The following is a 14,919-nucleotide window of genomic DNA, read 5'->3' as shown; positions in this document are numbered from 1 at the left end:
GTTTATCACTCACTGAACTTATATGTGGGAACAAAGCCATTGTAAATCAGTTATCACCACCAGTTACATGTACACAAAGTTATGTCTTCAGAGGGAAAGTAAGGATCTTCGGAGTGATGGGAAGCTGTAGGGAATGATTTTTTTCTTGTAAATTCTTCAGCTGGTGACTTGATCCATTCTTGATTGACCTCCCTGGGTCAAATTTAGTCACCTGATATTCACCTTTTGTTTAAGCAACTTCAACTGGATCAGTGGTGCCATCACTTATGATGGCCTTGCTTTCAGCTTTTTGAGTCTCCAGTATTCCTCTCTGGGTGCATGAAGCTGTCCCGATGCACGGCTGCCGTGCCATCACTCCCCGAGTGGCTTGACGTGTCCTAGTATTGTTCAGCCAAGACAGGCATGTTTATAATCTAGCGCTTACCCTCCCTTTTCTTTCCACCTTTCTACTGCCAAACAGGGTGACGACGGAGAAGTTGGACCTAGAGGTCTCCCCGGCGAACCTGTAAGTTTTGGGGAAACGGAGGCAGCCCCTTTCCTTTGAACAGTTGGGGGTTTCTTCCCAAGCAATGTTTGGGAGGAATTTAATGCACGCTTCCAAGAGCCAGAATGATGGAGACTGGGAGTGTGCTTGTGAACCAACTGAGGCTGCCAGAGGTCCCTACAGGGATTCCAGAGATAATGTGTAGAAACGACTGGCACAATGCCGTTTATTCAACTGCTCGTGGCACAGACTCTCCTGAGATCTTTCACTGAAGGTGAATGTAGGACTTTGGTCTCTCGGAGCCTAGAACATGACCAGAATGGATGTTCTCCCCGTTCCAGATTTTAAGACGTACATTTTAAGGTGCAGATTCAAAATCTGGGAAAGCTGAAAATCATGATGCTGCCAGAGCTGCAAGTCAGTTACTCTAAAATGCCTCCTTGTCTTCATGGGGCAACCGGGGGGCAGGGGGCTGCTCTATACTCCAGATGCCTTCATTCAGACGACCACCTCCCAGAGGGGGCTGGGATGCTTGGGGTTCCAGCATTGGAAGATTGTCATAGCAGGGACAGTCCCTGGCGAACCTTGATTGGTGTCAGTGCTTGGATGGGAGGCCACCAGAAACCTCAGGGCTGTAGACAGAAGAGAAGTGGAAAAATGCCTTTGAGGAAGGCTAAGGCAAGCCTCTTCTCTCTCGTGGCCAAGAGAATGGCACAGAGGTGTCACCAGAGGTCAGGTTTGACTCAAAGGAGACTTTATTTATTGGGCTGGTTGCAAACTCTCCATCTAAAAGCTAAGCTGCGTATGTTGGCAGGGAAATTGATCCACAAAGGCAAGAAGGGAAAGTCTACCTTTGGAATTTGGAAACAGAGCTTCTTCGTGCTTTCCCACATAATAATGCTGACATTTGTATAAGGCTGGGAAACGTTTAAAGCCCTTTCCTTTAGGTCAGCTGTGTCAACCAGCCTCCTTCTGCCGTCTTGGCTGATGGAAGTTGTGGCCCAAATACCTGGAGGGGTTCAGCGTAAGAAAGGAGGAATTGAGCACTGTAAGGACAGTACAGTCCATGTGTTACTAAGCGGCGGATGGACCCTGAGAAAGAGAGTACTTGAACCTGTTAGTGACTCACAGCCTGGGCTCGTCTAAGAGCACCACTCAGACCGTCTGTCCATGGGGCTTCAGAGGTTCTTGACAGGTTGGCGTTACATCCCCTCCCCTACTCCCATGGATGCCGCCATATACAGACTCCAATTTCTTCTTAGCTCTTAAGAGAATTTGACAATATGGAAATAAAGGCTACTCTTGTAATAACAAACCTGTAAGTCCGGCAACTTTTGTCAAAATAGTTAGGAATTTGCAGGGAAGAGCATTGACTTGTCTTGTTCAAATCCCTCCAGTTAGCATCAGCCTTCCTATTTTTCCATCATGTTTCTAAACAATGAATTCAGAGCAGTTGATTGCTCTGAAACAGCCAGGTGCAACCTGAAATTACTTTTGCTTTTAGAGGATGACAGAGACTCTTGCTAACAGATGGAGAGAGAAATGGAGGGATGGGGACAGGAGGAACAGGGTAATCTTGGCCTGGCTGCAGCCAGATTTGCTCACCACCCTTTTGCGCTTCTGAATTTGCCACTCTTCCAGCTCCAGACACTCAGATATGCCATGTGGATGAAACCAAAATGGGTTTGGGTAGTTGGTGGTGGGCACTCAGCCAGAATTTGACATTTGAGCAGAGCGTATGACCTGAAGATGGGAATGTGTGTGTGTGCGCACACCTGTGTGTGGATGTGCGTGAATTAACACAGTCAGAGAGTTAGGACCCCTCTGTGGCACAAAGTTGAATGTCACTTTGGGGTGCTCTGTGTACAAGACTCAGAACCTCCTGGAAGTACAAACGTTCTTATTCTTGTCTTTGCTCTGCTTTCCCAGCATTTGTGCTCTGGGAACTTACAATGCAAAATTTGCCTTTGGCAGAACAGGCCAGTTGTATCACAGCAGCTGCTCTGACTGACAGGTAGAAGGGAGTCTGCAGATTGGCTACAGAAGCCGCCACTCTCCAGGTTAAGAGAGCAGCACTTTCATCCAGTTCTGGCAGTTTCCCCAGGGATCTTGCTGCATCTTGGACTTGGCAGGTGCATCTGACATTCTTGCCAGAGATGATGAAGTCCTTGGGGCTCTCTGAGCTTGGTTGGTTGCTTGGAGACGTTTCATTACCTGACTGGGTAACATCATCAATGTATTGATGATACTACCCAGTTGAGTAATGAAATATCTGCAAGCAAACAGCCAAGCTCAGAGAGCCCCAAGGACTCCACAGTTAACTCTGAGCTACAGAGATTCTCCTCTGTTAGAGATGATGAAGCCCCTTGAACTGAACAGCTGGGCAGAGGACCTCTGGAGGCTGTTTGATGGGGCAGATCCTTCAAACTGGTTAATCCTGCTTATGCCACTGAGAGCCAATTGGCACCAATTCCACCCACTTCCTGGATGGGTCAGCAAGAGCTTTTTCTAAGAAAGTTGAAGTTGGCATGGTGGAAGTTCAGTGACCCAGGAGATACTCTCACATCAGTGGGTTTCAGAAGGCTTCCGACCACTAGAAGAAGCTGCCCAATCTATTGTCACCAAAGATCTTTCTACACCAGTGAAGGAACAAATAATATATACTAGGAATGGGATCTTTTCACTTGGGGTATCAGCCCTGTAGAAGGCCTTCGTGCTTTGTAGCTTCAGGCAATAGGTTCAAATCATGGCCCTTTGTTGTCAAGGTTTATTTTTGTCCACTTGTATGCATTATTCAGAACACTGAATGGACCTCTCTCTGCTGGTTGCCAAAAACTGTCAGTGTTTTATTTCTGTATTTTTCAGCTGATGGTGGACCTAATTTTGCTGGGTCTGTGAAACAGTTGGTTGCATCCTTTCAGGTAATGGAAAGGCAGCCAACTGTTCTCTCACCTGAGGGCCAAAGAGACTGGTGTGAGTCTGCTTAAGCCCGTCTGTCTACTGGCCTTGCAGGTCCTGAGGATTTCTAAGAAGTCAGGCTGGCCTTAGCAAGGGAGACCAGAAAGTTGGCCTTTCATCGCTCAAATTAGATTCTTGCTGGAATGAGTGGCAAGAGCCCACTCAGAGCCCGGGAGCTCTGTCAAAGGGCCTTACTCAGAAAGCAGGAATGGACCTCCCTGTAATGGGGGGTTCCTGCCACCTTCTGTCTTCCTGCTGGGTCCTTCTGTCACAGCCAGTGGTCACACAGGACTGTGTCTTCTCGGGTGCCAGATCCCAGTGCAACACAAGCTGAATCTTCTCTACTTCCAATGGGCATCTTTGAATTAAATCTGTTTCTTCTTACAGGGTCCCCGTGGTTTGCTTGGACCAAAGGGACCTCCAGGGCCACCAGGACCTCCGGTGAGTAGCGAGAGGTATTTTGGCAGGGAGCTGGGACTGCTTCTCAGTCACCCAGGACGCCTCCCGTCTCTCAAGGGCACTTTCTTGCATCTTTGCAAGTGTGCAAGAAACACACTTTTCACTTGGGTTGCTTTCATTATTTTGCATGGAAATATTTTTCCATCCATTGACGTGTCCATGCAAATGCCAATCGCAAACAGGTTTCTGAGCCTTCACCCATCTTGGGAACAATGCTGTCAGGCGCCCTTCCCCTGTTGATTCCTCCCTCCTCCCCCCAGGCCAGGCCGGGTTTCCTTGCTACAGCAGCTGGTGCTGACCTGGCCTCCTTGCCCCCGGACCTGTGGAGAAGGCAAGCGGGAACCTTTTGTGCCTGCAGAAGCCCTGGGCCCAGTTCTCAGGGCAGATGGGCTGTGATCCGAAATGCCCTTCCCAGGGAGCAGGAGGAAGCCAGGCTCAAGGGACCATGGTCTGCAGCGGAGGAAGTCTGAGCGCTCTAGAAATGGGAGGAATGGATGGAAAAGCTAACTGGGGGGGGGGAGGGGGGGGAAGGGAGGGTTAGGTCAGGTTTCCTCCCGGCAGAGGATTTTTGCAAGAAAACTTTAGGCCAGCAACTTTGGGGCCGGGATGAGCACTGTTTTTCTTCCTTTTTTCACCCGCCAAGACATGGTGGTGAGGGCCACACTTGTTTTCATTTTGCATGAGAGAGGAAGCAAAACAGCTCTTTCTTTTATTTTTTAAAAGATGTCAGCATTTATCCTCTTGAAAATCTCTGTTTTGCTGCCATGCTTCAGCACATGATACGGAACGGGGAGGGGGCATCTGGGGGCTGCCTGGTGAATGACTTCTGTGTGGTGCAGCCGATAGTTGCTCAGCCTTGACTCCTTCCAGAATTTTCCTGGCAGACTGCAATTTGGGGATCCAGGGTTAGAGAGCTGGATTTAGGACTGGGATGTGGCTTTCCTTCATGCTCATCATGGCTTATGTTGTGTCTCTGCCTGCCTTTTTTAACCTTCCCCCAGGGCATTGCTGGGATGGATGGACAGACTGGCCCTAAGGGGAACGTGGTAAGTCTCCACCTGCCATGCGGGTGCTTGTTTGTGCTGCATGAATGAAATTCACTAATTACTTTTCAGATGGCCTTCATCTCAAAGCTGGTGGGTGTTGCTTTCCTAAAGTAGATGGTGCTAATTAATTTTATGTTTTAAATTGATTTCCCACTGATTGCATGTTGCATTATTTTGAATAAAGAAATCACTGGAGTAATCAGTGGTCATCAAAATATTCCTGCATCAGAGGCTGTATGTCTCTGTGTGGGTATCATGGGGCACTTGGGCACATAATTAGTGGCACACACAGCTTATTCGACTCAAGAAGCAGAAGAGGCGGAAACAAGCTCGAGAGAGCGGTCTTCTGGTCCTTGAAGGGCAGTCCCGGGACAGGCGGGGTGGGTTATTCTCCACAGTGCCCGAGGGGAGGACAAGAACCAGCGGGGTGGAAGCCTTGCAGAGGGAGTCCAGACCGGGAGGGCTCTTAAGCAGTGACCCAGCCTGGTTTTCGGTGGGGGCTCTCAAAGAAAGGTTGGGGGCTTGAGGATTCCTGCCCTGGGCAGGGGGTGGGCTAGAAGACCTCCCAGATCCTCTTCAACCCTATGATTCTATGATTCTAAAAGCAGACTTTCCACCCCATATAACCATAAGTGCTGTCCAAGGTGAGTTTGTAAGATTGTGAGGGTGATTGAAAGGCATATATAATTGTATATTTTACATATAAAAGAATTGTGAGGGTGATAGAAGCAAAAAACGAACAAACCAAAAGGAGAGAGAAGGAGGCTGGTCCTGCTGTCTAAGTCCACTCCTTTAGGTAACTGAAAGTTGCTTTCCTAGCTCCCTTCTACCTTCTCTTCGGCAAGCTGGACGTACCCCGATACCTGAGCTCTTCTTCGTCATCTTGTTAGCCCTTCTGTTGGAGACCTTTTTGATCTGCAGCATCCCGAGCTAGACCCAGGACCCCAGGGGCAGAATAGAGGGAGCAATTAGTTCTTGTATGCCCCCCAAGATAGCACGTGTCTTTAAGAAGTCGCCTCCCTCTTCTGGCGCATGTTTCACATGTCCCAGTCCCCTTTCACGTCCACTGCCAGGTCTCCAATCCTGTCCATAGGCTTTTTAGTTTTTCTACCCAGGTACAGGACGTGGCATTTTCGCCCTGTTAAGTTCCATGCTGTTCATTTCAGCTCAGTGCTGAAGCCTGTCCAGACCTTTCTGAATCTTCTTTTTGTGCTAGTTTTGTGTCCCCTACATCTCAACCCCTAAAAGAAGAGCAGAAGCCCACTTCCACCCCCCGCCCTTCGCTTATGAGAAGGGTTGTGTCCTTCCTCCAAGGAGGAAAGGCCTGTGCGTGAAGAGAGACAAGTTTCTGTGCCCAGAGTCAAGAGAATAAAGGGGAAAGGGTTAGGGTTAGGGGGTTGACCATCGATTCCCCTGTGCTGGTGCTTGTGGGTGCGTTGCGCAGCTGTTCAGTTTCTGAACTCAGGGCCGTGTCAGAAGCAGCCTCAGGGAGGAGTCTGCTTCCAAGTGCTAAGCCCAAGGTGAGCCCAGGTTGATGGGCTTGGTGGTACTGGCAAGGAAGGAAGGAGCCTCGTCTTGGAAAGTCTCAGAGGAGGTGAATAAAAAGGTAGCCCACCCGTTCCCACTTAAAAACATGTTCAGGGTTTACCAGCACTCTGTCTACAGTTCCCAGTACGTATCTAATATGTTTGTAGGCAGATATTTCATCTTCTTACTAAAAAAAAAGGTAAACACTACTGGAACAAGTGTGGGTATTCCAGCTGCTGCTTGTGCTGCAGGATACCTAATATGAAACTTCAATGCTTTTTGATGTTTTTCAGTCCTAACAAGAATTATTAGCACCCCCAAAAATGACAGTTCATGGAATGTTTTAGCATGGTTTTCATTAACATGTGAGAGCTTTTGTAAATAGCGTTAGTAGCAAAGTGTCCTTGTTCTTTATACAGCATTATTGATATAAAGTCTAACCGGTTTTAACACTCCTGGACAGCCATTGTCTCCACTGAGTTCCTCCTTTAGTTTCCCTGAAGCGAGGTCAGTGCAGCCCGTGCTGAAGGAGGCTTTTCATCTTTTCTTTTCCAGGGTCCTCAAGGTGAGCCTGGACCACCAGGTCAACAGGGAAGTCCAGGCGCTCAGGTGAGAAGATGCTCTCTGAGCCACGGAAAAGGGAGCCTCTGGGTCCCTTAGGTGACACTGTGGACCGATCACCCCTTTTGCTGTGGGGTTAGAGTATGAAAGATAAAGGGCTTGCGATGTGCCTAATGTTGGTCAGTCCATTAATTTAAGACTCTGAGGGATGCAGCAAATGCAGTTCCTACCACTTCCAGGTGAGGTGGGAAAACTCCTACCTAAAGACCTGGAAAGGCACTGCCAAACCGTACTGAGGGGCTAAGGGTCCGAGTCCAAGATGGCAGCTTCTTGTATATGTCCTAAACTGTTCTTCCAACATGGAAGAGACCTCAATCTACAAAATATTTTTCCTATGTTAACTCCGCAGCAGCCGCCTAGATAGGTCAGATTGAGCGATGGGGGGTTCCCAACCAAAAGGAGATGTGAACCTGGCAGCAATGCAGTCCTCCCCAGTTCGGTGCCTTCCAGAGGTGCTCGGCTTCCAACCCAGCATGGCAAAGACTTGGTGTGGTGGTGTCAGCACTCTGGAAGACCAAGCTGGGGAAAACCCAGAAGAGCTTTTTTAAAAAAAATTATTTTCCTCCAAGCATGAGTCTCACGGAGTCCTCATTTGCAAGCTTCATTACAAAGAATCTAGGAGAGTTGCAAGAGTTCCAGCAAGCGAACTACTGTATATGTCTAGTACATTTGGGTGGGGGCTTTCTGAGTCTTTTCTCACAGCTTTACAATGCAATGGAAAGGAGGTCAGACTTTTTTCAGATATCAGGGTTCTCCGGCTGTGGGTCACTTGAATCCTTTTTCGGCTGAAAACCAACCCAATGATTGGGGCCAAGATTAGAATTGGGCAAAATGGGGTTGTCCAACATTCCACTCATTTCGCATGGAGCAAACCCCGGTTTAAGCCTTGGCACTCGCAGACTGGAAGCCGTCACCTGGGCTGGGTTGGGTTGGTGTGAGGGAAGGATGGTTCACCTGGGTGCCTCTCTTTGCTTCACCCCTCCTTCTCTTTCTAGGGTCTTCCTGGTCCTCAAGGTCCAATTGGAGCCCCAGGAGATAAAGTAAGTGGACTGCAGGCACCCCTGCCCTGTAGCTGCCACTACTCTTTGGAATGGGCTGGCGTGTTTTTGGATAGCTCCTACTTCCGTGTGCAATATCTGTTTATGCATTTTCTTTTCTGGGGCTGGGTGTCTTTTCCTTTTGGATGGCTGAGGACAGTAATAGTCCAGAGTTCAAGAATAGCTTCTTTATTACAGATTTTGAACCTTTGCAGCGTCTGAAAAGAGAGTAGGTGAAAACTGAGGGGCGGGGGTGGGGAGCCGGAAATATGCCCAGGGTCTGAAACTGCAGGGCCAGTTCAGGCATCTGGATTGCTTCTCAGCTGGGCAGCTCATGCCCACGCGGTCCGGCAGAGCCTCCGTCATTTGAGGAAGCTGCTGGATTTCCTCTGGAAGCTCACACGGGTGGGTTTCGGGGGCAGAGAGCAGAGAAGACACGGCCAACCTCTCCTTTCCTGATTGGCCATCTTAAGTTGAACTGAAAGGCCCTTTGGGGAATCCTTGCAGAAAAAATCAATAACGGTCAGAAAATGATTTTCTGACCATAAAAGGTACCTGAGCCAATCTTACAGCTCAGCTCCTGCAGTATGCGATAAAGAGCATGGGTTTATTCTAAATGCTTCTTTGGGTCACAGGAGGGAACAGTGGAGTTGCTGGCCCATTATGTCAATCCAGGCTCCAATCTGGAACTTTGCCCAGAATCCTTTGCGGTGTGGATGGGCTCCATGGGAGGCACAGCAAGGTCCTGGGGCAGCAGAAGATGTAGAAAGACTGCAGAAACATAGCAGTTGAGCCACCTCTGAAATGTCAAGCATGTTCCTAGGAATCAGAGAGCACTTAGACCAAGCCCTAGCACCTGAGGTCTCTGAAAACTAAGAGCATCATTGACAAACCAGTGAGACCAGTATTGTTTCCATCACAGACGTTTGTTGCAGAAATGACATGAGTCCCACCTGCTTTTTCTCCCTTAGGGTCCCCTGGGAAAACCTGGCCTTCCTGGTATGCCTGGAGCAGATGGTCCCCCGGTAAGCTTTGCTGAGAACACTACAGGAGCCCTTCCCTCCTTCCTTCCTTCCTTCCTTCCTTCCTTCCTTCCTTCCTTCCTTCCTTCCTTCCTTCCTTCCTTCCTTCCTTCCTTCCTTCCTTCCTTCCTTCCTTCCTTCCTTCCTTCCGTAGGCAGGGATTGTGCAAGCTGATCTCCAAGGTCCCTTCCAACTCTTACATTTTGTAATTCTGTGAACCAACCAGCCCTGCCAGTGCATATGGCTGCCAGCATCATTCTCAGCAGAGAAAGCTGGGTGGCTGTAAAATGCAGCTTCCACCTGAATGTCTGTCATCCTCGGCATGCAAAGATACATCCTTGGGAACCTGCCCTTCTCCAGTTTTGGCCTCTGCAAGGAAGTTTCTGTTAGCTGTGCATCTCATGCATCTGCCTGCATTAACAGGATGTCTGGACCTGCTGCCTTAGTTGGCTGCAGCAGAGAGAGAGAGGGAGGCCTCCGGCTCTTCTGGGCTGGGAAGGGGAATTTGCACTCGGTGCTTCCCCCGCACACTGGGCAGGGCCAGATCATGGTAGGTCCGGCACGTTTGCATCCTTTCTCCTGGACCACCCTGCACAAATGGCTCCAGAAAGACCGCAAGGAACTTGCAGTTGTGGCTCCATCTCTTCTCTTTTGCTCTTTATGGACAGTCGGGAGAAGCACCAGCTGGAAGGCTGGGAGGGGCAGCAGTGGCTTCTGGCAGGGATGGCCCTTGGCAAGTGCCCAGTAGAGCTGCTTCCTATAAAAGCTTTCTGCTGGGAGATGCATTTCCAAGGCTTGATTTGTGGTCCCCATCCACGCCTAGCGTGAGGTCTGGCTGTCTTGACCAAGATGCAGCCAAGTATCCTGTAACACAGAAATGACCCCCTCTGTTCTTGTTCATTATTGGACCTTGGGCCCTGGTCATACTGATGGCTAGAGCACTTTCTATCAACTTGACTGGTCAGGTGAATGTGACAGCCAAAGCCATTCAAATCTGTGAAGGTCCAAGATAAGTTCCCAGCCCAGAGACTGCAGTCTGCATCAGCTGGAGCCCCCTGAGAGTGAAGGACAGGCAGGACCACAGGCCACGCAGGAGACTGGAAGGGCAACCAGCTGGGAGGGTGAAGGAAAGCTTGGCCAATGCGCTCAGTGTAGGCAGAGCAAGCAGTCCAGTTCATTTGCTTCTCTTGGTTTCCTCACTTACAGGGCCACCCTGGCAAAGAAGGGCCTCCTGGTGAGAAGGGGACCCAGGTATGTATCGGTCAGATGGTGATCCTGCCATTCACCTGAGTGATGCTGCCATCATTGGAAAAGGGGGGTTGAATGTTGGGATGCAAACGGCAGCAAGATCAGAACTCCTCCAACCTGGGCATGTTGGGGTGGGGGAATACACCTTAGCAATACAGCCCGTGGTTCTTCTGTGAGCCGGAGGGGCAAGTGGAGGGAAAAGGCTTGGAACCAGCCTCAGTAGACCCAAAGACTACAAACCAGGGTAGGAAGGGAAGGCCCCTCCTTCCTCTCTTTTAAGCCTGAAGGGGTGTGTTCGGACCCTGGTCTGGAGGTCATCACTAAGCTTGCCTCTACACCATCCCCTCACCAGGTGGGTGGGGGGTCAGTACCACTGAAGGGTGTAGTTGCTGGTTTCTTCCAGCTGGAGGACTATCTTTAAGCCATCTTCTCAAAAGCTTTGCCTAAAGACAACACAGCCTTGATATAATTCTGTTGACAAGGTTCTGCCTCTCCCCTCCCGTTGGTTAATTTAGGAAGAGGACTTTCATGGGGGTTGGGAAGGGTAGAACTGATTGAGGTTTAAATTCACCAAGACTTTGTGCTGGGAGGCGTCAGGGTTGGGGGAAACCGCAGCTGTCTTCCTGCTTGCGGCAATCCGGTCCTTGTTGTCTTGGCTTTGCACAAGGACAAGGATTTGCAAGCGCCCGCGCTCACAGAATTGAAAACAGGGCCATCCATCACAAAGTGCATGGCTTCTCTGGAAGTCATCTAGCAATGGCAGGGGGTCGGCCAGGTGCTTTGGATCCCCAGGTGGCTGCCTTCTACGCCAATCACATCCTTGAAAGTCATCCTGAACTCTGTACAGGGCGTCTCCTCAATTTGTTCTGGCTTCAGAGGAGGCTGAAGACCCCTCTGGACCACAAGGCTTAAATCTCTCACAAGCATGAGTAGGATCACACAAGAATGATGTATGTTCAGTTAATCTGTGCGATATTTAAAATAGTAGTAGCTGCAAGGGAGGGTCAGGAGTAGAGTGCAAGTAGAAGAGGGAGCTGCTGTCTCTTCCCCACCCAAATGAGATCTCAAGAAGACCACCCCACCCTCACTTCTGAGCTGCTTTGTGCACTGGGGCGGGGATTCTTCCATTGGCATGGGAAATGGCCCAGTATTCAGTTTAAAGAATGCATGCATCTTCTTTAAGAAAGGATGCAAAGATGCAGTTGAAAATATGAAAACGTAACCCTGGTAATTGCATTTAAACTTCTCTGTCTCTAGTTTACAGAAGAAGCTTCTCTTATTAAAAATATGATTCATGCATTATGTTTTAACCATTCAGATTGAACAAGCTGCAGCTGGAATTCAGTTTCAGGAATAAACCACAGACAAATAACTGCGCTGTGAACAGAATTCACAGAGACAGTAACATAAAATATTCATGGAATGCCCAGCTTTGCGATTTAGTGGTGAAGCTACCAAGCGACACCAAACATGTCCTTGGTGTCATCCTATTGGGCTAGAAGGGGAAGAGCAGATTAAACACCTAGTGGTTTCTCTTCGATTCCTGCAGTTAATTTCTGCCTTAAGATAGTAATGCTGAGAGCTCTTGCCAAATAATTACATCAGGATTGTATGGCTTCTGCAAAACATCCCAGGTTATAGAGATAAATGCTGGGTCACCAAAGGGAACTCAGATGTTTTCCACTGGAAAATCTGGTCATTAGCACAACAGGCCTTTCTAGCAGGAACTGAAGTTCATGGGTCCCTTTTGAGCCGAAGCATGGAGGACACATACGGAGTTGGGGGGTGGGGTTCATTGCTAAAACAAACCATGTGAACGGCATTCCTAGTGGTAGAAAAGCTTGGCATGTCTTTCCGTAGCCCCTCAGCCAATCAAAGTCTGTACTTGAACATTCCCTTCCTGGACAGTGAAGTTGAGGCCTTTCCAGAGTTGATCAGGAGGTGGAAAGGATCTCTTCTCTCTTCAGGTTTCTTTATCACATGGGGATCCTGCAGAAGTTCCTAAAACCTGCAGGCTTTTACCTTGAATTTATGGAGCTGATGAGGACAGTGTCGGGGTAGGCAGTAATTTAACACATCCGCATTTCTTGCTGCAGATGTTCTTCCTATATTTCTGAATGAAATATATGAAGGCATTCATACAAGGGCTCCAGCAGTAGCTATCCTTCTGATTCTAAAATCTTACCCACATGAAGCCAACAGCTTACCCAAAGAGTCCGTTTGCTCTATACCCCAAACCGTTGTATCGTTCAGCTGCTTTTAGCAGCCAAGCCATTGTTTCAGCATGGAGCGCGAACCAGGCCATCACATTGTTTATAATATGGGTATTGGATTGGGCATAACTGTGTAGACGCAGATTTGGTAGTTGGTTTACCTGCATTTAGAGGTGAGCAAGTTGGGTGAATCCAGCCTCTGATTTCCTGGGGGAGAGGGGGATAAATGTGTATTTTCTCTCAAAGAGCATTTCATGATGGTTGAATTCTCCTCCTCCTCCTCCTCCTCCTCCTCCTCCTCCTCCTCCTCCTCCTCCTCCTCCTCCTCCTCCTCCTTTCATAACAGGGTCCAGCCGGCCCTCAGGGTCCAATTGGGTATCCCGGTCCACGTGGAGTGAAGGTAAGAAACCAGAGCCATATCTTGGGGCCCTTCTGAACACTGAGATACAGCTGAGACATAATGGAATCTCCTATGTCTTCCTCTGCGAGATTTAGCTGGGTCCTACACTCGGTCTTTTCGAGCCTGGGTGTGACTCTGAAGGCTCACCCTCTTCATGAGAACTGGTCCTGACAACCAGGAACCCAGCAAGGTCACTGGAGACGGTTTGCGTTCTTTGCCATTAAAGGCGTGCTGTGTTCTGCCCCCTCTTGGATGGAAACCTGGTTTGTACTTTTAAAAGAGTCCTGCTGACTGTCTGGTGGTTCATCCAGCCCTGCATCCATGCCTCCACCATGGACCAGAAAATGCTTTAGGGATGCTTGTAAGCAAGTCATAAGGGTTGTCGCCTCTTGCTTCATATCAGGAGAGAAGACAATATTCAGATTGCTTTGGAAGATGGAGATTCTGCTGAGCTGTTACGATGCTGGATAGTTTTAGAGCCATCTGTGCAAAGGACAGCATCTTATAGCGGGAAATCCATATGTAATTGTGCAAATGTTAATGATGTCCTTCCTTCCGCCAGATGTAAGCCTCCTGCCATTTGACTTTACTGAGCGACCAGGAGGGTGATAGAGGGATTACGTTTTCTCCATTCTCTCTGCACCATTTGCCATATTCTAAAATTCAATCAAACCATTTTTCCCAAATCAAAATGTCTTGAAAATTAAATCAGCTTAATGTTCTATTCCATTTTAAGTTTCTGTTAAAACCTGCTTAGGACGTCAGTTGCTCTTTTCCTTTCCCAGCAAAGTGGAACATTACATTTACACAAGGTGCAAGCCCCCTCAAAGCATCCTTACCTACTTCCTTCCCCTTGGCATCTCTGCCCATCTTCCACCCACTGATTTGCTTCGCTCAAGTGGCATAGCACTAATTTCAGAAGGGAGTTCCATGTGCACCTCCGTTGAAGTGGCTTCTGCCCATTGGTGTCTGATGCCAATCTCCTGTCCTTGCCTGGAAGCATTTCTTGCCAGCACTTCTGGCACAGAAAATCCCACCGTGTGGGGCCCAGCTATGGGTGAACTTGCAAAGGCTCAGGAAGGCTGTTCGGGGAGTGAGGTGTGTCTCCAGCTGTTCTCCCTCTCACTTCTCTCCTCCCGCCCCACCACTTGCTTGCCGGGTGTTCCCCCTTGAACTCTGGCAAGAAGCCTTCTCCTCTCTCCTTCCCTGCCCCCTCGGCCTCCCCATTTCCCCAGGATTCAGTCAGTGAGCAGCATCTGGGAATGACCAGATGGATCCCTCCTTCTGTTCTCCTCCTTAATTGTTCCACAAGTTCCCCTTTCCAGGTCAATCCTGACTTAATTGGAAGAATGTCTAAAACATATTCCGGTAGTGGAAGGCAGACAGGATGTCTCAGCTTTCAAATCGTTTATGTTTCTCTGCCTCTCTCTCCACCCTCCCCATCAAAATCCCCCTTGATGACACTGCAAGAACCCATTTTAAGGACTGCATCAAGGTTCCTTTGCTTACTGATGAGTGCGAATGGACTGGGAAAATGGCTGTTGGTGAAGTGCCTTGGAAAACCCGCCCGGGTTTAGCCACTTGGAGTCAAATAAAGGTTTTTCTTTCTTGTAGAGTTTTAAAATCCATCCCTACAAGTGTGTTCCTAATGAGATCACACAGATAGTTGCATCAGGGTTGCCCTTTTGCAATATTTATCAATGTACGTAATGTTTATAGCCAAGGAAGAAAGAGGAAAGGCGTGAGGAACTGGCAGCTGCAGCAAAACATGTCATCTGAACAATCTTCTGCACAAAATTCAGATATAAAAAATAGGCCAGGTAATTTGGAACTGCTGAATAAAAGGAGAACGTCAAATGGGGAGAAACATCCTCTTTGATATTGTCCACTTCCCTTCCTAGCTG

General features: G+C 48.7%; 1 protein-coding gene across 2 annotated transcripts in view; it reads left to right on the top strand.

The window, feature by feature from the left end:
• Window positions 1–14,919, top strand: part of COL5A1 (collagen type V alpha 1 chain) — a 198,733-nt gene that overhangs the window by 119,188 nt on the left and 64,626 nt on the right. For both annotated transcript variants that reach the window (XM_088147231.1, XM_088147230.1), the window contains exons 20-27: window positions 461–505; window positions 3,830–3,883; window positions 4,903–4,947; window positions 7,030–7,083; window positions 8,091–8,135; window positions 9,104–9,157; window positions 10,361–10,405; window positions 12,962–13,015. In XM_088147231.1, coding sequence (XP_088003357.1) covers window positions 461–505; window positions 3,830–3,883; window positions 4,903–4,947; window positions 7,030–7,083; window positions 8,091–8,135; window positions 9,104–9,157; window positions 10,361–10,405; window positions 12,962–13,015 — 396 coding nt within the window. The remainder of the gene's footprint in view (window positions 1–460; window positions 506–3,829; window positions 3,884–4,902; window positions 4,948–7,029; window positions 7,084–8,090; window positions 8,136–9,103; window positions 9,158–10,360; window positions 10,406–12,961; window positions 13,016–14,919) is intronic.

Source organism: Python bivittatus, unplaced genomic scaffold (assembly GCF_059951505.1).
Source record: "Python bivittatus isolate LINGU-HERP-01145 unplaced genomic scaffold, Pbiv_v1 ctg000160_np1212, whole genome shotgun sequence".
NCBI lineage: Eukaryota > Metazoa > Chordata > Lepidosauria > Squamata > Pythonidae > Python > Python bivittatus.
This window is presented reverse-complemented; position numbering and strand designations above follow the sequence as displayed.